The sequence below is a fragment of the Enhydra lutris genome, unplaced genomic scaffold (assembly GCF_002288905.1).
Source record: "Enhydra lutris kenyoni isolate GAN:26980312 unplaced genomic scaffold, ASM228890v2 scaffoldscaffold1, whole genome shotgun sequence".
Taxonomy (NCBI): Eukaryota; Metazoa; Chordata; class Mammalia; order Carnivora; family Mustelidae; genus Enhydra; species Enhydra lutris.
Window position 1 is genome coordinate 98,452,594 of NW_019154085.1, and position 21,707 is coordinate 98,474,300.

At 46.0% G+C, this 21,707-nt stretch overlaps 1 protein-coding gene across 1 annotated transcript in view; it reads left to right on the top strand.

Moving 5' to 3' along the window:
- The first annotated feature begins 2,295 nt into the window (after positions 1 to 2,295).
- The window catches only part of LOC111142749 (LY6/PLAUR domain containing 1), a 59,725-nt gene continuing 40,313 nt past the window's right edge, over positions 2,296 to 21,707 (top strand). The window contains exons 1-2 of the mRNA XM_022496047.1: positions 2,296 to 2,409; positions 3,814 to 3,951. Coding sequence (XP_022351755.1) covers positions 2,358 to 2,409; positions 3,814 to 3,951 — 190 coding nt within the window. The 5' untranslated portion in view covers positions 2,296 to 2,357. The remainder of the gene's footprint in view (positions 2,410 to 3,813; positions 3,952 to 21,707) is intronic.

Below are 21,707 nucleotides of genomic sequence, written 5' to 3' on the forward strand. Positions count from 1 at the left end.
GCAGGTTTTCCCTCCAAACATTTCCTTACATCCTCTTCTCCTTAGTGCTTCTTTATGATTGTTAACCGTATTTGTTGATTTTTTTTTTATCTTCCTGCTCTATTAAAATCTGGGCAATCTAGAAATGAAACCAAATTCTTATCTGTAACTTTCACTTTTTAAAAAATGAAATGAATGGTTGGTGCTACAAAAAAAAATTCATACTTTTTAAGATCCTTTTTTTTCTACAAAGTCTGTTTATATGTGAGGATAAATTCTATTTTAAAGGTTATTTGTATTTTTTCTAGATGTGAACTATTTATAACTGCTTTTGTACAGGAGCTTGTAAACTAGGCTTAATAGAAATATTTTTAGGATCTATATGGTTACTTCAGTACACACTTATTTGTTAAAAGAGCATTGTATAATCAGTGTTATTTGGTTAATTTGTGCAATTTGTTATACTGAATTTTGTTATCTTAAATGAAAATTATGTAAAGTGTCATTGTCTTTCAGACCTCTAAAAATTCTTCTGTTTCATTTCTGAATAAAAGTCATATCACAGTTTCACCCTCTGAAATCTTAAAAGAACTTGTTCAAGAACCCTTTGGCCCAGTTATTTGAATCTCACACGTGCTACAATAATCAATTCTGGGAAGGAATAAATAAATTGGCCCCTTTACTCCAGAGATAGTAATTCAGGCAATTGTAAGATCAGAGTCTGCAGACAAGCGGGTGATGGTCAAAGCATTCAGTCTCCCCAAGGGGTTAACCAACTAGAAATGAAAGGAAGAGGGGGGCAAAGGAAGAGGAGCCTGAGGTAGATACGGAACGATCTCTGCAGAGGAATTACAAGAAAGTCATTTAAGCCCATTTCCAGACCTGCTCTGCTGGCAAGATGGGGAAATAAATAATCAGCGTCCTGGCCTGAGAGAGCTTCCTCCAGGGGGTGGCCCAAGCGTAGGAGGGTGAAGAGAGGCAAAGCTTATGAAGCTATTTCCACAGAGGGATTCTCCCCAGGGACTGAGGGGACAGGGTTGGCAACGTGCGGGATCCAGGACGGGGGCGCAGAGGCTCCCGCACCACCTGCTGCAAGGCTTGGCTCCAAGGAAGGCGAACTTAGCACCCTGGCGTCCCAGGAGAACTCGAGGTGGGTCGCTTGACTGAGAAGGGTGGGAATGGGGCGGGGGCTTAAAAGCGGGGACCCGGGCAGCCTGAGGCTTAGTCCTGGGCTGTGAAGGCGCGGTACAGGAGAGGACACGGGAGTATGTATTAATAACCCGTGACTTTAAGGCGAGCAGGATGAAGATGCCCGAGCTTTTGGAGAAAAGGGAGAGAGGAGAGCAATTCCCTTCTTCACCCCGATTTGCTTTCTGGTGGGAACTCGCGACAGTTGTCCCCGGGAACCACTGTGTCCTAAGCTAGGCTACCGTTTGCGGTGTCACTACACTCTCCAGCTGTGCGCTCAGGCAGCGGAAGGAGTGCTCTGGGCGGGCGAACGCGCGGGTCGCGCGGCAGGGTCCTCACCACACCCCGACAACCCTGCAGCAGCTGAAGCCAAGCCCCGACATGAATGAGGGGCCTCTCCGAGGGAAAAATAAAAAGGGCGCAGCTGCATCGGCTACCTCAGGGAGCCTGCAGGTGTGCAACTTTGCCAGGAGCACGGGAGCACGTCCCCCTCCAGCCAGCCGCCCCTGACACCGGGCTCCCACTGCCAGAGTCGCTGCAACCCCAACGGAGTGGACAGCCCCGGGGGGCGCAGGGCCCAGCAGAGCACGCAGTCTTTCGACCCCGCCTCGCAGGTCCCGCAGTCAGCGCCCGGCCAGTCCCCGCGGCACCTGCTGCGCCCTCCTCATGTTTTCCAAATCCCCAGCCTCCCAACCTTGGGAAACTACACTCTCCCTCTCCCCCTGGCGTCCCTGTCCTGGGGACGTGCGGAGGCGGGAGAGGAAGGCGATAGGAAGGGGGTGGAGACGTGAAAAGACGGTCCCAGCCTTCCTCGCCCGCCACCCCCACCGCAACTCGGCAGCGGTCACGTGGTGCCTGGAGTGGGAGGTGGGGAGAAGAGACGAGACTTTTTTGGGTGCTTCGGCTCGCCAGTAGTTCCTCCAGTCTCAGCCGCCAACTCCGGAGACGCCGCGCTCTGCCCCGGAGCGCCAGCGGGAGGAGCGGCGACCCGCAGCCGGGAGCCCGGGCCCGGGCGATGCTGGCGCCGCCGGCGGCACCTGCGGCTCCTCTTGGCTGTGGCGGTGGCCTCGGAGGCAGGAGCGCGGGCCCCAGCAGCCTCGGCAGCCACAGCCGCTGCGGCCCCGACAGCCTCCGCCGCGGTCGCCGCCTCTGATGCGCCTGCCCTCTCCCGGCTACGCGGCGCCGGGAGGATGTGGGTCCTCGGCATCGCAGCAACTTTTTGCGGATTGTTCTTGTTTCAAGGTAAGAAAACGAAAAGGCCAGCAGCCCCGCCAGGCGTTCACACCCCATCTACCCGCCCGTCCCTTCGCCCCCCGGGCACCCACCTCCGGGCCCAAGCTGCGCAGGGGTTGCCCAGCAGGAGTTTGGCAGCGGCGGCGGCTGGTGCTGGTGCCCAGAGGCGCTAGATGGGAAAGTCTCCAGGTCCCGCGCTGCAGGAGGAGAGGCGGGAGAAGCGGATTTGCGGGACTCGAGCTGCAGATGCTCGGGCTGGATGGTCGGGAGAGGAAGCAGAGCTGGGGAGGAGGAAGGGTCTGAGCGGTGCCAGGGATTTGCCGAGGGAGAAGGGGCGATGAAGCCCTCTGACCCCGCCAAGTTACCAGGTGTCTCCAGCAACCCGCGGGAGTGGCGCCGCCGACAGGTGAGCTGCGCGCTGGGCAAGCCTGTGGCCCGGGCGCTCCGGAGCTGGGTTGCTGCGCTTAGAGCGCAACCGACGTGGAGATGGGAAGAAGCGCGGGGTCCGGCGCTTGTCTGTCGGAGCAGGGGGAGTTAGGTCTAGACTGGAGCTCCTAGATCCAAGCAGAGCAGACGGGCGATGAGGGGTGCGAAAACGTCTCACTCTTCCCAGTTAAGCGAACAGCTCCCGAACGAGAGCCGCAGAGCTGGGACTCCGACCGGGGACCCTAGCCAAACGGTTGCCCTGAGAGCCAGGAAGACATGGTTGTTGTGTCGCGGCTCGGGGTGCGCGCGCGCGCGCGCACACACACACACGCACGCACACATACACACGACAGACACAGACACGCACGCCCCTTGTACACGCTGTGGTCCCCCCTAATGCTGCGGGGACTGTCCCGAAGAAAGGCCGGGAACTCGCGGCGCAGCCCCTCTTGGCGTCCGGCACTGCCTCCGGGGTTCCTGGGTGGTCGCGTAGCCACACCGAGGGAGCCTCGGAGCCACAGCACAGGAACGCTGACGACAAAAATTAAACCTGAAAAGGCGTCTGCGAATACAGTCGCAAATGGTGCCAAAATAGTAATTAAGTAATTTGTAACCAATTAACAATTACGCAAATCCTTTGCTGTATATTGGAGCTGAAGCATGTCTCTGGAGCTACTTCACTCTGGGCTTGTGTACCCGTCCTTTCAACTTCCGGGGGTGGGGGAGCCCAGGTGTGGGGTAGGATGGGCTCTTTGTTTCGGGAACATTGGTCCAGGGGTCGCAGCCAGAATTCAGCTGTATCCTGCGGGACCCTCGGTATCCGCGCCGCCCCCTGCCGGCGTCAGCCACAGCCGCCTTACGTGGAGACCAAGCACCCCAGGGATCAGGCTGGCTGGGGCAGAGGAGGATCGCGGTTTCCGGTATAGTCTCGGGATGGGGGGTGGGGGGTGGGAGCTGGTTGTGAACCTACTGCGTCTGTCCCCACAGGCTTTGCGCTGCAAATCCAGTGTTATCAGTGTGAAGAATTCCAGCTGAACAACGACTGCTCCTCCCCCGAGTTCATCGTGAATTGCACGGTGAATGTTCAAGACATGTGTCAGAAAGAAGTGATGGAGCAAAGTGCGGGTAAGAAGTCGGTAGCCTCCACCCCTCGCCAGCCTCGGCCAGGCGAAAGGAGTTGGGGGATGGGGGGGGCACTGCATTACAGGAAAGGGGACTGACTTTGATTTAATGCACACACACTGGTTATCACAAATTTACTTTTACAGAGCTGGCAACATGAAGAGTTCCAAGTTACTTTAATCTCATTAGAGTTAATTACCAGGGCTTCTCCCCAAGGGACTCAGGAGGGGAAGTGCATTTAAATTAGTGTCTCTCCTCTTTTTATTTACTCCCCTCACCTCCCTCTGCTAAAGGCTGATCAGGAGGTGGAAAATATATGGATAACCAGCTCTGCTTGGGCAACTAGACAGTAGCCTGTGAGCAATGTCAGCCTGAAATATGAAGCTAGTTGAAGTTCCCAGAGGTCAGAGCTTGAAAAATGTGTTTTGTCATAGAGCCACGCCATATTTCTTAGAAGAACACTACAGGATCTTTATTTAATTTTAGAGCTACTGCATCAAATTCCAGGCACAAATTGCTAAGATTGCTCAAAGGAATATAGTTTCCAGCCCCACAAGCTTAGCTGCTTGCTGGCTGAGGAGTGGTGCTGGGCTTTGTGGTGCAGAGAAGAGGGTCTTGGGAGAGCAGACCTCACTTAACTCCTGCTGACCAGGGTCTTCCTGACCTCGACTTCCCCAGCCCCTTCCAGTAGTGTTACAAGAAATCAGAGTGCACCTGAAACTTCGGGGAAATGGGTGGAACTGGAACTTCGTTCCAAGGTCAAACCCATCAACAGAGACCTTGCTGTTTTCAAGATAATAAAAATAGGGGAAATAGCGTTATGTGGTGACTGATGTGAATTGAACCAAAGAGCTGCTCCCCTTTACTTTGCTGAACTATGGGACCCACAGAGCATTTGGTTGAAGGGATTAAATCTGTGATTTTCTTAATCCACTAGCTAAAGAATGTAAGGGCTCCAGCTTTCAAGGCAGCACCTTGGAAAAGTAGTTGCTTCTCCGAGAAGGGCCTGGAAATGCCCCGTTGCCAAGTACAGGGATGTTGGAGGAGCAGAGAGCGAGTTCGTCACTGTGCCATGATGCGGTGTGCGTTCACGGTTTTAAAAGCTGTTCTTTCTAGGTCATTAGGTGTGGTTTCTTTCCACCAAAATTGCCCTTTCGGGAAGTCTGAGACCCACCTGCTCTCGAGAATAACTTGACCCGAGAAGAGCAGCACGCGTTGTTTTGTCGTTTGTCCTGGGATTCGGGCTATGACAAAAGCAAAACAAAATTTAGTGATGATTCTGTGATAGCTGTGATTTTTTTTTTGCTTGGATTTCATGCCTGAGCATTTAACCTGAGCAAAATGTGCCCTCCTACTAGAGGAACTGCGGGACTTTCAGCCGGAATCACTCTCAACACTTTCATGGTTTGTTTTGTTTTGGTTTTTTTCAAGGATTTCTTTCTTAAGCTTTCTTAAAGGCAGTAGTTGAGAGCCAGGAAAAAATAGGGCTAAGCCCTGGACACATTAGGAAATTCCTTGGGCTCCTCTAGGCCACTTCTTATCCGGATATCATGTTTATCAGCTGGGATATTGTTGAGACAAAGAAAAAGATAGGAACCAAACTACAGCCAAATGAGGCGTCCTTTTTTTCAGAGAGCTATTTCTTCCTCTCTAGAAGTACATGTTTGATAATACCACACACTCCATTTTCAAAGTGCCATTTTCCATCTTGCTTTATTCTCTCCTCCAAATAGCTTTGCGTAAAGAAAAAAAAAAAAGGCAGAGCAGACATTGTAATGCCGACCTTATCTACGGGAACCTTTAGCACCCCGTCTTTATGGGCTAGAGGTCTAAAGTTGCTCTTCATTGATCAAGATGGGCACCTTCTCTCCAAACTAGGCTCCTCCAGCCATGTGTCAAAGGCCAGAGGGTGGACCGAGAGTGAAATACTGAAGCAACAGTATTTTTTTTTTAAACTTTATTTCTGCAAAGCCAATCAACAAGTGTTGGGGGGGAAAGGTATAAAAGTTATTCTTGCATATTTGGGAACAGCAAGCACTTAGTTTGAGAAAACAAGGACTTAAAATAGTTGAATCAAAGGCAGTACCCTGCTACTTGTATTTTAAAACAACAGTGATGTTCTTTCTTAAACAACATTCCTTTCTTCCCTAAAAGCTACAATATGATACAGTACGCAATAGCTCACTTGAAAGTGCTAGAATCAGAAGGTAAAGAACGCCATACGCCAGCCCACTTATATTTCCTGCTACACAAGGCCTTTTCGGCACTTGATAAACCAAGCATTCATGTAGCATTACATTCAACAAGAACATTTCTTGTACTTTGGGTACAAGAAAAATGGAAAAATGGAAACAGCTGAGGAACTCCAAGGAAAATCCTGTTAGAAGGGGAGGGACGCACATTCTAAGTCTGAATTCAGTAGAAGTCAGTCAAATGCACATTCCTCCGTCAAAAGAGCAATGTGGAGGGAGGGAGAGTGATACTTCCAAGGCTCTCCCATTTTCATCTCCATGCAGTGGTGAGACTAGTCAATGTAAGTGACACTTAACCTTGCTGGCGCTGGTGGGGATGGAGAGCCAAACTAGGATCTGACTGTGCGGGGACCACAGGTGGTGCAGTCATCGCCTTCCTATGCAGCAGGTCCTTTCCTGGGCGCTCTGTGGAGAGCAGGTCAGGAAATCTGGTCGTCCTCTTTTCAGCCCTTGTTCCCCCAGGCCCCAACCCACCAGCATTTAATTCTGCAGGTTCGTTTTGCCACTCTGGGGAAAGAAAATCACATCTGTTACATGCGACTGTTAGGAACCAAAGTCAGAATTATGCTCATTGGATTAGTAACCAATTGTTCTCAGAATCCTAATGCATTAGAGCTGAAAGGGCCCAGTGACTCAGAGTTAAGAGTGCAGATCAGAGTCGTCCTGGAAGTTTTGTTGAGATCCACTTGCCTCCCCTCACCCTTGAAGAAGCAAGCCAGTTCCCTAAGATTGTCAAATACCCAGACATGGGTCCCTTTAAAGTTCCTCAAGTGACTCTAGGATGTCCTAAGTCTGGACCGACTTTTTTTGGGTTCCAGAGGATGGAAACCGGGCCCCAAAATTTACACACCTGGTCCACCAGCTAACTATTATCAAAAGGCACCTACTTTCCTCAGCCAGCACCTTATATAGGAAAACCTGCCACCAAGGTTGGCCTGAGAAGAGAATTCAGGCAAAGTGCTAAAGGTTTAGATGGTCTTCATGTCCACCATATTCCCACACGTTTAGTGAATGGGTTAACTGGACAGGCCACAAAATGCATATTAATATGAGAACCAACCAGTAGGATTTTTAAAGCCTCGCGCTATATGGACTGGCATTTTTCATAGGTCTAGGAAAAGCACGGTTTTAACAGACGAAGAGATTTTAATGAACCAACCAAGTTTGACATTAAGCAGTGATGAAAGGCATTCTCTTTCCAAAAAAAAAATACCGGCAATGCAATATGCTCGGGCCTTTAGTTAGTCCTTTCTGGATTAAGTCTGCAAACTCAGCTCTTATGAATTTTGAGGCAGGTACATTTGATTTTCAGTCGGGAAGTACATTTAAAATTAACCTTTACCTATCCCCCAGGGTGGCATTCCTATTAGGTGCAGAGATTATTTCCCACTGCTCTTTTTCCCTCTGGTCATTTCTGGAGTAATAAGGCACCGGGCTGTGGAGAAGGAAAGCCTTCTTCCATTGTCCTTACTAATTGATATTTAAATGTTTGCATAAGGAATGACTTGTTCTCCCAAGTTCTGCTCTTAATGAGTTAGCATCTGCTTACCAGCATCCGTGATAATGACATTCCTTTTACTCTTGCTTATCTCTGCACTCCGAAAAATATTTCAAATATTGATTCTCATTTCAGAATAGAAGCTCCCCCCGTATGAATTTTTAAACCAGGATATAAAGAATGTGAATTTGCATTTGTTTGACAGTGCAATCTTGTAATTAGAGTTTTTCCTCTTGACTAGATACAGTGAAAGGGGCATAATTTAATTTTTATAGACTAGCCAATTTCTGCCCTTAGTAAAATATAGCTCTGTCAGTGAGCAAAATGTTACAGGTTCTCCTAAACCTTATTTAAAAGTTAAATGCAGTATACTGAGAGAAAGTTCATGGTCTGAATCAGTAACCTAATCGATCTCTTCACCCATCCTTTGCAACATGCATTAATCTATTTGTCTGTTTTGCGATACAAGAGTTACTGATTTATATGCCATGTTGCATCTACATTATGGCTGTGTAAGTAATGGCTGTGTTCCTTTTGGATTAGTTAGTTGCCCATGAAGTTGGGCAAGGATGGTTCCATGCCTTGGATGGGTTACTTTTATGCTTTCTTTCCTCATGAGCTAAAAAAAGGCTAACAAGTGAGGATCTGATGTCCCCAGAACAGTCAGTCATCTGCTGTGAGGCTGTATGGTTAGCTTCCCATTTCCACCATCTTTTCTTGTGTCTCTGCACTGCTTAATTTCCCCATAATTTAAAATAATAGGCTCAAGTTTGTCCTTGGGGTAGACTTGGCAGGAAGAAGGGTTCGTGCTGCTAATCAATAATATTATATCACAGTTCCTTTATACGTGGAATCATTTACGTAAAGTACACATACACATCACACACAATGGCATATCCACATATGTGTGAATTTTTTTTACATTTTCCCTGTATAGATTTGCATCCACACCTGTATAATTTGTATCAGAAAAATAAAAGTACTAAGTCTTCCTCCTTTGCAGACATTCAGATCATAAATTACCTAATCTATCTTATAATGTAGGCACAAAGACCTTTTCTAACCTTTTTTCCCCCAGAACAATTTTGCTAAGAGCACCAGTAGTATCTGATCATCTCCCAACGTCCCCTGTCTACCCCATATCTTTTCTTCTCCTACCTCTTCTCTCCTGTCATCTAGGACCTGGATCCCACCTGCTGTCCTTCCTTTTTCACCCTCCAATCCATTTGGAATCAATCACATGTGCTACAGACTGGCCACTAAGAATGAAGTGAAGAAACAAGTCCAGAGCCAATCACCCTATTTTAATTTTGTGAAGGAAATTCCAACAGGTTGTAAAACTTTAACATAAAAAAGATTCAGATGCCAAGAAAGTTCTCAAATGTTAACACAGCCCTGCTCTAAAGGTTTCCGTGTCAAACTCGATCAAGCTATGAATTACACAGGAGAAGCTTCTGTGCAGTGCATATCAATAACACTGCCTCCTTTCCAGTAGGCCACTAAAAGAACACCTCTCTCTTCGGGGCGGGACACTTTGCCAGTCAGTTTGTTCAGTTAGTCCTCAAGAAGCATCCATCTTTTTCAGGTGGCAGGCAGAGCTGGCTGCTGAGGAAGTATTCAGAGAGTAACTATCAAGTGTATCATTAGTCCCTTGGACTGTCCAGTAAGTGAAACATTTGTTTATGTTAACTCTCCAGCTGAACAAGCGGCCAAGGTGGACCTCCCATCTCCATAGATAAAATGCTTGAAGATTGATCCAGCTCTCCCATAACACTAATTCCTCCTGCTACAATTTCATGAAAGCTTCCATCATTGATGGTTTTCTTAATGAGTTTAAACACAGAGGCTTCAAAGCTGGGGGGTTTTCCCAAGTGAAAAGGGGAGCGGAGTATGAAAACAAAACACACCATTTCCTTTGAACTTTGGAAAGGAAATCTGCTTCCCTTGTATATTCCCGAAATAAAAAAGATCTGGCTCCGCAGCCTGCCTCCTCCCTTTCTCCCCCTTTCACCACCCTTGCTTTCTTCTTTCCTTCTTGCCTGCCTCCTGCTCCTTTTCTCTATCTCCTTGTCCTCTGTCCCTCCTTCTCATCTTTTCACGCCCCGCAACTTCTTTTTTTTTTCTTTCAAGTTTTTAGAATGATTGAATGACTCAGGTTCTAATGCCCAGTTCTGGCCAAGGTTTATCAGCACACCATGCAGAAGGAGTCAAGCCCCCAACTCCTGTTTTTAGTACTTGAGAGGGAAAGGCACTCAGCTCCACTGGAAGAGAGAACATCCCTGTTCCCAGGTTCCCAGGCTTGGTAACTTTAAAGAGGTTACTTAGTGTCCCATTCCCACGGGCTGAGCTTCCTCCCTGCAAAATGTAGAAACAAGCTACCTGTTTTCTTGTGAGACACAAGACAGGGGGAAATGCTGTCCATATAACCACCTTTAAGAGTCAATCCTAAAAGGAGAAACCTGCCAGAATGCCCATCAGAACTTGCCTCATCTACAATCTGTATCTGCCTCTGAAGACCAGCCTAGGTATGTTAGTCCAGGTTACTCTGCACATGACTTCCTCTGTCCTCAGGTTGAGAGAGATCCTGAATGTAACCTTGAATTCCTTATAGTAGGATTCTCATAATTAGCCTAAAATGTTCACAGTGAGATAACATCCTAATTTGATAGTTGGTAAATCTGAGTTGTGGAGAGGTTGAGCAATTTGCTTAAGACCACAGAACCAATGAGACTGAAATTCAAGTCCTTTCCCTTCCCTAGAATTCTTTCCATCATTATAATGCCCTTTTTTTTGCATTCTGTAATAAAAATTTTGAGATATAATCTAGGTTCCATAAAATTCACCCATTTAAAGTATACAGTGGTTTTTAGTATATTCAGAGTCATAAGTATTGTCTAATTCCAGATATTTAGTTCCAGAACATTTTCATCACCCCCAAAAGAAACCCCATGCCCGTAGCAACCACAAATCTGGCCACTGCTAATCCACTTTCTGTCTCTACGGATTTGCCTATTCTGGACATTTCATATAAATGGAACCATGCAGTATGTGGCCTTTTGTGACCTGCTTCTTTTGCTTAGGGTAGTATTTTTCGTTTTAATTCATCCATTTCACATCTCATTTTGAGATGTTTTCCCTCCTGCTTATACAGGGGACAGAAGGGAAAACTCGGGTCTGGGAAATGCCTGAATTACAGAGGAGATGTGAATGGGGTGGGATGAGATGTGCTTGTGAACTTGAAACTCCATGGACAGATTGGCCGATTTGTTGAGCTGAATAAAAACCTATACCAAGAGCAAGTCAGTCCATCGAGCAGTCGGGCAAAGGAATGCCCGTTCATTAAGCATCAATGTGCCAAGCACTGGGCTTTCCATCCACTGCCATCTACTAAAGACTTAATCTGCATCTGCACGAAGGGATCTTGAATCGGTTGATGTTAACCACAAGAGTCCTCAGGCACCTGGATGGGCTATTTTTGCTGCCCAAAGCTCTTACTGGGATCTCCCCTGCCCGTCCCAACACCTGGCATCATTGACTGGCCAGGAGTCTCAGGAATCCTGCACCTTGTCAGCTAGAAGAGGTCTTAATTTATAATTTTACAGATGAGAAGAAAATTTTCTTTCCTGAGGCCTTAAACGTCTTGAGCAGTCCATTTCTCTTTCTTCCCTTGAGAAGGCTTGAGGGTAGAGCCGGTGGAGACTTATTCTGGGGACGCATTTTGATGAAGGAGATGGGATTCTGGCATGATTAGGTCATCCACAACCAATACTCAGGGAATAGGGGCAAGTCTGGCCTTTTTCTCGCCTACCAAATCACTCGTTACAGCCTTCCTGGAGGTAGAAATACGTACTCCTTTAAAAGTGGGAAATTTCTTTTTTCTTTTAGTCCCTCCTTAAAAACTAAGCCGCATTCTTCCCTACCCACAGTTTCCATTGTAGTGGAAGTGACGGCATTTTAGGGGAGAGAGGGGACTTGCTGGTATAATACTACCGGGCATTCTACGAAAGGCTTTGTCTATAATTTAGGAGCTTAAACCAAATCTGTGATGGACGGGCCTGCAAGTAAGCCAAAGAATGACTGCAGATGCCATGAATTCTTGCTCTCCATGGTAAACTTTGGGTTGTGGCCACATTGTGATTCAGGAGCTGTTTTCACAGACCAGAGCCCCAGGGCATGTTCTCTTATTAATACTTTGCTCCCAATATTCCGATAGCCTCCAACGGTACAAAGCAAAGCAGGAGATGAACTGAATTGAGTGCTTCAGATAAGGTGAAACCATGGAGAGCTTCTAATAAATTGCTTTTTTAAAGGAACGCATTTAAATAGAACAAAGCAGCGCTGGTTCACCACGCTGATCTCCAGCTTTATGACTTTGCAAACCATGAGCGGGATCCAGATGCAAAAGTGATGAAGTGTTGTATTATTTTAAGGAAGTTGTGATACTTGGTCCAGTGCATTTCATTTCTCACCGGACATGGACAATAGCTTTTTATGTTTTTCTATTTCTTGGACTTGTTGGCGGGAGCGGAGGCATCACCGGAGACAGTGCCAGAGGCGGGCGGCGCCAGGCGAGCGGCTCTGGGCCCGGCTGTGGTCCGTGTGTGCCGCGCTGGGCATGAATACGAATGTGCGAGCAGTTTCCAGTGCCCTCCGCTGAGGATCCTTCAGAAAGCATGTGCAGGAGCAGGTGTATTAAGTGACGACAGGCTGTGGGTTTTATGTACTATTTTATTGCTTATGCAAAAATCTAGCAAACCACTTGGGTCTCCGGGAACTTCAGAGAATCTGTTCAGAAATAACAAGAGGCTGAGCAGGTTGACTAGTTTTCCACCCAGTGAAGACATCCAGAGTGGGAGTGCAAAGAGACGGGGCTTCAAAGCTGAGTCGGATTCTTGGGAGAATTTCCAGGCCTTCTGAGGGAAAGGCAGCGGGTGGGTGGAGCCGCACCTGGAGAGTGAAGAGTTAGCTAACTTTCTCTGAAAGGTCAAACTGTTTTCCACTCAGGCTGTCACTTGCTGTTGGGAGGGAGGAAAGAATAAAGCAAGGCAGAAGCAGATGTTTTATGTAAGTGGATTAAGATCTAGAGAGACTGAACCAAGCTGTGTAAAAACTGGCTCTGTGGAGACAGGCTGGCTCGGGCTTTCCGGCTTCCCTGTGGAGAAGCATTGGAGACTTGACCTTCCTGGGGTAGGTGGAGACAGGAGATGACACAAGGATGTTCTGGCAATTTTGTCTTCGTTCGGGGTTCTCCAGCCAGCAGTGTGCCTGGTGCCAGAAACCTTCTGGGTTTTAGAGTTATCTTTTCCTAATCCAACTGAACTATAGCTTTATGCAGTAGAGCTCATTCATGGTTTCCTTTTCTGGATACAGGGCTCCTGAAAAGATGCTGTGCTCATCCCCCTCGCTTACTTCCCCCCCCCCTCCTCCTCCTCCCCCCCTCCCGCCCCCCCCCCACACACGCACGCACGCACGCACGCAGGCACTTAGACTCACGGGTATGCAGACACCCAATAAATATTTGCTGAATAAATATACTTGAAGAAATCAAGTTTCAAGCAAAACCAGATAGGTTGATTGGCATTTAAACATTTTTAGACCAGAAATGAGGGAGCTTAAATCTCTAGCGTAAGAAGAAAACTAGACCAAGTTAGGCTTAATATATGGTTCGCTTTTCAGATAAACTAGAGAAAGCTGACTGGTGCCTATTTGTCACCGTTGTCATTTAAGGGACTACTCTGAAGTGTGACACATCCCAGTATCTCTAGTTTGTCAGCTCGCTTTCAAGGCCCACTTAGCTGTGCCCTGCATAGGAGTGTTTTCTAGAAACACACACATACACCTCCCTCCAGCTAGCTTGGTAGTCAAGCCAGCAGGGGACAGGTCACCCCCTAGCCAATCCCATCAGCTGGAGGTTTATGTTATTTGGAACTCTGGTGCACCACAGAGATCTGTCTCGGTTGTGAACTTCCTAAGGGAGAAAGTACTCTCCTCCTCCACATATAGTCACATGCTTTTACTCCCCTAGCAGACCTCTGTTCCCCACCCATGGACCTCTCCCACATAGGTGATGCCAGCTTGAAATACAAGTGGGTATGCTCCCCCAGAGAGAAGCCATCCAGACTTTGAGCCGGGGGACATACTTCTAAACCAGTTAGTTTGGAAAAAAACTGTGCCAGAGAGGGAAGCGGGGACATGGAAAAAGGACCATGTTTTTGCTTTCTTGCTGTCTGTCTCACACAGTGTTTCACTGAGCTCTGAGAGCCACTTAATTGTTTGTACTGTTGCCCCATTTATTGAACATCATTAATATCAGTGTGAAACCTGAGTGTCATTCTCCGAGAAGCTCTGGCTGGAACAGCTTCCAGGCCTCAAGAAGCACTGTGTTCCCCCCACCCTCCATCCCTTGTTAGTCTGTGGTGCACAGCTCCAGAAGGGAATAAACTAGCCATTTCTGCTGGTAGATTTGCATGTCCTCTTGTCTGCTCTCCAGACCTCACCTTCTGGATCCCTTAACAATGCATTTGGTGACAAGTGACAGGGACTGAAGCCATATAGACATTTGTTGTTTACCTAACAAGGCAGCCCAGTTGAGGTGGTCTTGGGGTGGTTCTACAGCTCAGCAATGCCATCAAAAGCCAGCTTCTCTCCATCTGCCTTCTCACTTCATAAGCATGTTGGCTTTCTGTTCTAAGACTTCTTGCCTCTTGGTCACCAGGTGGCTGCTGTGTCCAAGTTAAAGGGAAAATAGAACATCAGGAGATTTGATCTCCAGCTTTTCCTTTTTTTTTTTTTTTAAGATTTTATTTATTTATTTGACAGAGAGAGATCACAAGTAGGCAGAGAGGCAGGCAGAGAGAGAGGAGGAAGCAGGCTCCCCATGCGGGGCTCGATCCCAGGACCCTGGGATCATGACCCGAGCCGAAAGCAGAGGCTCTAACCCACTGAGCCACCCAGGCGCCCCTCCAACTTTTCCTTTTAATAAGAAAAAGACAACTCTCCCAAAGGTCTCCAAGAGAATTCTTCTTGCTCTCCATTGGTCAGAACCTGGTCTCGTGGCCACTCCTTGCTGTGAGGAAGACGGTGTCTACCAAATCACCTTTTGAGAAATCCATGTACAACATCGGAAAATTCAAGCACAGTGCTTCTAGGAGCCCCTGGAGAAAGAACAGGGATAATTCCCTCTCCTCAGTGTCACCTTCTCTTTTGCCTGAAGTGAACACTGAAATGCATAGTCAAAGGACCTTCATCCTAAATCACTGTACGTCTTAGAAAGGAAAACGAGCAGATACACGAGCGAGTGAGGTTTTGAAGTTGAATTCAAGATGTCTGTGACGTTTCAGAATGTGGGTTCACTGAAGGCTGAGATGTGAATACAACTACATTTTAGTGTGAGATTATTTTCCACAGAACAGAATGCCTTGTTCTGGCAATAGGTACAAGGGCAGTTTGGGTTAAAGACAGACGATCTGGGCTCATCCCATCTGGAGCCATTATGCCACCAGCGACTCTGTTTTTCCTTCATGGGGTGAATTTTTGTGTGAGAAACTAGTGATTCAAGTTGGAGCCCCTCTATGTTAATCTTACCCTTTCAGACAATAATCGGAAGGACTTCAAGATTAAAAATGCAGGAGCACGATTTCATAAATTATTGAAGGGCACTGTTAATACTGAGATAATAAGTCATGAATATCTATTCCCTCAATCCCCCATGGCAAACAGGGGAACAAAGACACCAGCTGAGGAAAAGCAAGTGACTGTGCAGAAACCTTCCTGGCTCAGAAAGTTATAAATGAGCAGGCAAGTCCAAATCTAATGTGGAACTCAAGTAAAACTAACAATTGGCCCCATACATTACAGGGTGCTTGCTTGCTTGCTATAATTAAGTTGGCATCCGTGGTTAACAGCCTTGAAAATGAAACTCAACAAAAAAAATTTTTGAAAAGGATAATCAAAGGCTTCTGAATAACGAAGTTAACACATCCCTGTTATAAGGAAAAAGAATGTTCTTGCGGCATCTTGTTTCATGTCTGTTTTGTGGTGGTGCTCGTGGTTTCAAGAGACACGTTGATTTTTACCTTTGGGGTCACCGCAGCTCCTTCTATAAACTTGTCAGTTTCCGGCCTACCAGCACAGTGGCATCCGTCTGCATGTGCAGTATAGAACTTGGCACTTGCCTTGTTTTTGTTTTTTGGGTTTTTTTGTTTTGTTTTGTTTTTTTGGCCCTTTGAAATGGGTTGTTTAGCATTCTTGTTTGGTTTCTGTGGCCATCTGTAGCTCAAATGGAAGGGCTTCTTTGGCTTTTAAAATATTCACATCCATGGCACAAGGGAAAGTACCTAAGAGCCAGACCACAAAATTGTCCAGAAAAGAACTACCTTCTGGGTTTCCTCCTTTCTTTATGCCTGAGAAACGGTGCCCATCGTGGCAGTAACGAGGCACAAATATAGATAAGCCTCTTCTTCCTGAGATGCTCCCGTTAGAATGCAGACACTGTCAAAATTCCTCACATGGTGTTCTTTAAGAGAAAAAAATATATACTTGGAAACAGATCGAAGATCTTTTTTTCTCCCACTTTCTTTCAAAGCTCAGTGAAAATGCATATAGTTCATTCCAATTACCCGTTTCCAAGCATTTTTCTTTGAGGAGTTGTTCCTAGTTCTGCATAGAATATTTATTGTGATGTAATCACAATTCTGTTATGCAGTAACTGTTGGTTATTTTTCGAGTAGAGGAAGATTAGTCTCACTCCCAGACAGGCACTCATACAAGTAGCAGTTTGTCGTGGAGGTTGACTTTAAAACTAAATTGTACAACGTGGAGTGAAAGTAATGGACTATTAAAGGCTCTATTTAGAAACTTCCATCTTTGTACCAGCGAAGAGAGCAGATGCAAAGGAAAAGATAAATGCATGATGGTCCGTAAAGATGAGGGAGCTTTATGCCTCCAGTGAATTGCTGTTGGGGCAGAGGGTAAATGAGAAAAGTAGGAAAATAGCTTGTTTTAAAAATATACTTAGAGCCAGTAGGTCAACAGAAGTAGAGCCCCGTACTCTTTTGGACGACTCAAATTCACCTGTGTATCTGTGTGTGTGTGTGTGTGTGTGTGTGTGTGTGTGTGTGTGTCTGTGTGTGTGTGTGTGTGTGTTTGGAGGTAGACTGGAGCATTGTGTTCTAGATCCTCATTTTGTCCCAGTCCAGCTCAACTCATCCAACAAAAGCTATGTTAAATGGTTATTGTTTATGATGGTCAAAGTCCAGAGACTATGTGGAATAGAGAGATACGTTGGAAAATGCCTCCAACTCAGGAGAGAATCATGGCTGTAGAGTTCAGTTCCAGGACACGGCACAGACTGGGGCCCATGGAACCTGGTGGAGTCTAGAGTGTGCCCACTGGTTATCAGCCTTTCTTCTTACCCAGGTTCTGAGCAAATTGAGAACTAAAACAAGGAACAGGGCAAAAATACACCATAGGAACTGAGAAAGATGAGATGAAGGGGATGTCTTTGGGGTGAGTGTCAAATGGGCTTCCAAATGAGCTGGTCTGCCCAGTCTGTAAGGGCCAAAGAGGGGAAGATTCTTGTCCTGAGGAGCACAGCAGAACACCTGTTTGCTTTGACCCGCTCACTCCCAAGAAGGATAGAAAGCAGATGGACAGGGTACGTCTGCTTTATTCTTCCCACGTTTACCCATCGAGTATGTCACTCCCTTGAAGATGAGGGAATAGAGGTCGAGAGAGGCCAGGAGTTAACTCTGACTTCTCTTCGTATGGAAGGAAACAGATCGGCAAAAACACTCCCCTAGTACTCTTCCTTCAAGCCACTCCTGCAAAAAAAAAAAAAAAGTCATTTCTGGATTCTCCACGGTCTTTGAGGCCAGAGTGAAGTTGTTTGGGGCTGCGTCTGTCACGTACATGTTGGTCATCAGCATGGGCTATGGCCAGGTGTGTTTCACTGAAACGTGTGTTTGGATAGTACATTAAAAAAAATTATACAGACTTGTCCCTCAGTCATACTAACATCTTTTATTAAAACTTCTTATTTTGAAATAGAGACTTACAGAAAAGCTGCAAAACGGTGCAGACTTTCTGTATACCCTTCCCCTGGCCTTCGCTCATGTTAGTAACTTGCATAACCGTAATACAGTGACCAAAACTAAGACATTAACATTCGTGTAATACTCTAAACAATGGTTTGTATGTGGATTTCGCCATTTTTTTTTCCATTTTCTGTTCCAGGGTCCCATCTGGAATCACACATTGCTTTTCATTGTCATACCTCATTAGCCTCTGCTCATCCCTCACAGTTCCTCACACTTTCTTTCTCTTTTGGGATACTGACACTTTTTTTTTTTTTTCCAAGATTTTATTTATTTGACAGAGAGAGAGAGATCACGAGTAGGCAGAGAGGCAGGCAGAGAGAGGAGGAAGCAGGCTCAGTGCTGAGCAGAGAGCCCGATGCGGGGCTCATCCCAGGACCCTGAGATCATGACCCGAGCCGAAGGCAGAGGCTTAACCCACTGAGCCACCCAGGCGCCCCGGATACTGACACTTTTAAAGAGGGCTGGTCAGCTTTCTGCACACTCTCCCTCAGTTTGGGCTGGTCACATGTGTTCTCGTGGTCAGGTGGTCATTACAAGAATATTCAGAAGTGATGTGCTATCACTTTTCAGTGAATTATATCAAGAGATGCATGATGTCAGCACGTCTTACTACTAGTGATGTTAACTTTGATCCCTTAATTAAGACGGTACCCACCAGGCTTCTCCACAGTACATTGACTTGGTTTTTTTTTTTTCCTTTGTAATTAATAGATTACTTGAAGGAAATTCTCTGAAACAATACTGATATCCTGTTTCTCAAACCTTGTTCGATAATTCCAGCACCTGTCAGTGTATCTTTCCCACAGCAATCATCACTGTGGTGTTCTGATCTTAAGTTCTTTTTCCCTCATTCCTTTTGCATTTATTACTTGGAATCCTTCTGGTAATTACCTTCTGGTAAGGTAGAGCTGTCACTTCGCCCCCAAATATTTATTTCTTCATTTACTTTGTTGTATATAGGTGACCTGATGGATATTTATTTCATTCTATGGGTTCTAATCCGGTACCGTTTATTTTGTCGTGCAGATTGTTCTAGCTGTCCCCTGAGAAATTGACCTCTGTGTCCTTTGAACATGCCCCATCCTTTTTTGAACACTTCCTCTATTTGGCACCACAAGTTACGGCACTCCAACTCATCTTAGGTTATCCCTCCCTCAGCCCTGTTTATCACTCCTATGTAGTAGTTGCATTCTTTAAATTAAAAACAAACACCTCGAGTCAAGGACATTGATGTCTCTTAGGCACACATCATGGGCCAGCACAGGCCTAGGTGCTGTGCAGACATTGTCCTCTTAAACTTCACATTTAGTCCATTGGATGGGTATACCTTTCTCCCTCTTCAAAAGTATAAACAGGCTTAGAAAAGCAGTGTGTGACCATCAGTGGTAATTGTAGTCTGGGTCTGTTGGACTCCAGGGTCAATGTTTTTTGCACTGTGTAGAGAATTATTCAGAAGCAAAAGGAAAGATGGATATTATTGACTTTAGCTTTCTCCACATGGTCTGCAAATGAGAAGATCAAGACTTCATCAAGTTTTAATCATCTTCATCAAGTTAATGGAAGAAATCAGTGGTAGCCCTTGATCTTGCACCAAGGCTAGTATTTCTTTTTCTTGTTTTTTTTAAAGATTTTATTTATTTATTAGAACGAAAGAGAGAGAGAGAGAGAGTGTGTGAGCATGAGCAGGTGAAGATGCAGAGGGAAGGAGAAGCAGACGCACCTCTAAACAGAGAGCCCAATGCGAGGCTCGATCCCAGGACCCTGGGATCATGACCTGAGCCAAAGGCAGATATTTAACCAACAAAGCCACCCAGGCACCCCAGGGCTAGTATTTCTTTACATCTAATGCTGTGAGTAATTGTTCTCAGGTAATTTTCATTGGTAAAATGACTCACAATTTGAGTTCATTATTGAAACTTCCTTTCCTTGCTTAATGATGAAATACAGTTTCCCATTGGGGAAAAAGACTAAAAAATAAAATAAATACAATTTCCCACTGGGTTTGCCAGCAACTGTGATTTCCCGTTCATTTTTGAGCCGAAGTGATCCTTCTGGACAGGTCAAGAAATAACGCATCAAAAAACAAAATGGCAACAGCAACAAAAACTGTGACCAGGAGTCCCTCATACTACTGAATGCCTTCTGGATAAGTAGCGTTGCCACTTTAGCTGCCAAATGATCTCTTTGGCAATATAAATTCACTGGAAAATGGTATGTTCCGAAAGAAACAAAATCATTAATTTTTTTTCTTTCCAAGTATGATGTTTTTAAGAAGACTTAGAAAATCATTAAATTCCTGAAAGTACATCTAGGAAAGCATAATTAAGCTCAGAGGGGAAACAAGTTACCGCATCAATATTTATACTACGCCTTATGAGGCGCTGTTGCTTCTTCCGAGAAGAAAATGAGGGGGAACAACGGAGTCCAAGTGATATACCGTGGCTAAATTAAGGGTATCACACAACCCAAGACTTGCTACAACAGACTAGGCTTCTCACACAGATGAAGCAGTTTCTGGCTCTATCACAGACACTGCAGAAAACACCCAGGAACTGGCGACAGAGCAAGTTAGAGGGAGCTGGCTTCTAGAGACAGTTGCACAGGCATAGTGTCCAGGCGGTGTTTACTCTGCTTTATCTGCCTTTAAATATAACAGATCCGTAAGGCATTTAAATGCCAATTCTTTCTTTCTTTCTTTCTCTCTCTCTTTCTTTCTTTCTTTCTTTTTAAGATTTTATTTATTCGTTTGACAGAGATCGCAAGTAGGCAGAGAGGCAGGCAGAGAGAGAGGAGGAAGCAGGCTCCCCACTGAGCAGAGAGCCCAATGCGGGGCTTGATCCCAGGACTCTGAGATCATAACCTGAGCTGAAGGCAAAGGCTTAACCCACTGAGCCACCCAGGCACCCCCTAAATGCCATTTCTAATCAATGTGCCTCCTGCCATCTTGGAGACGGCATTCTTGTTATAGCTCTAACTGTGCCCTCTTTCCCTCTTTCTTGCATTCAGGCTGTGCCTGTCTTCTGTTAGAAGGTAGCTCCTGCTCACCACTCCCACTGTAGGCTTTTTATATGCTCTGAGGAATAGACTTTCTACAGAGACCATTTGGTGAAACAACATTTTTAAAATATGGGCGTGAGAGTCTACAAGTAGTCTAAAACTAGCAAAGGCCTTTGGTAGAGTAGTCTTGACACACCGAGGCCGAGAGAGAACCTTTCTGGCGTACTTCAGAAAGCCAGTGTTCCAAACTGTGGGTAGCATCTCAGTTATAACTGGAGAGGAAAGGCTGGATGGGAAGGGTAGGTTTCATGATGTGAAGGTGATGGGATTTTGATAGGATAGAACAGAAGTAAGCAAACTGTGACCACTGGACCAAATCTGTCCTAGCACCCACATTATGAACTGAACTGTGCACAACCCCGCCAAATTTATATATTGAAACCCTGACCCTCAAAGTGATTATAGTTGGAGGTGGGCCTTTGAGAATAATTGGGGTTAGACTAGGACTAAGAGTAAGACTTCCAATGGATTGGCCTCCTCATGGGAGAAGGAGAGGTACCAGAGTCCTCTCTACACATGCGGGAAGGTCCCCCAGTAGGACACAGCTGCCTGTAAGCCAAGAAGGTGTTCTTCCCAGAAACTTAATTTGCCACACCTTCATCGTAGCCTTCCAGCCTCCAAACCTGTGAGGAGATCTCTGTTGTGTGGGCCATGCAGTCTGGAGTGTTGCATTGTGACAGCCTAAATGGACTAACCTGGCCTATTTCTGTAAAGGAAATTTTGTAGGTAGGAACACAACCACACCCATATGTCACGTATTGTCTCTGACAGCCTCCGGGATCAGATACCAAAATCGAGTAGCTGTGATGGAGGCTATTTGACCTCCAAGACCAAACTGTGTACTATCTAGCCTGT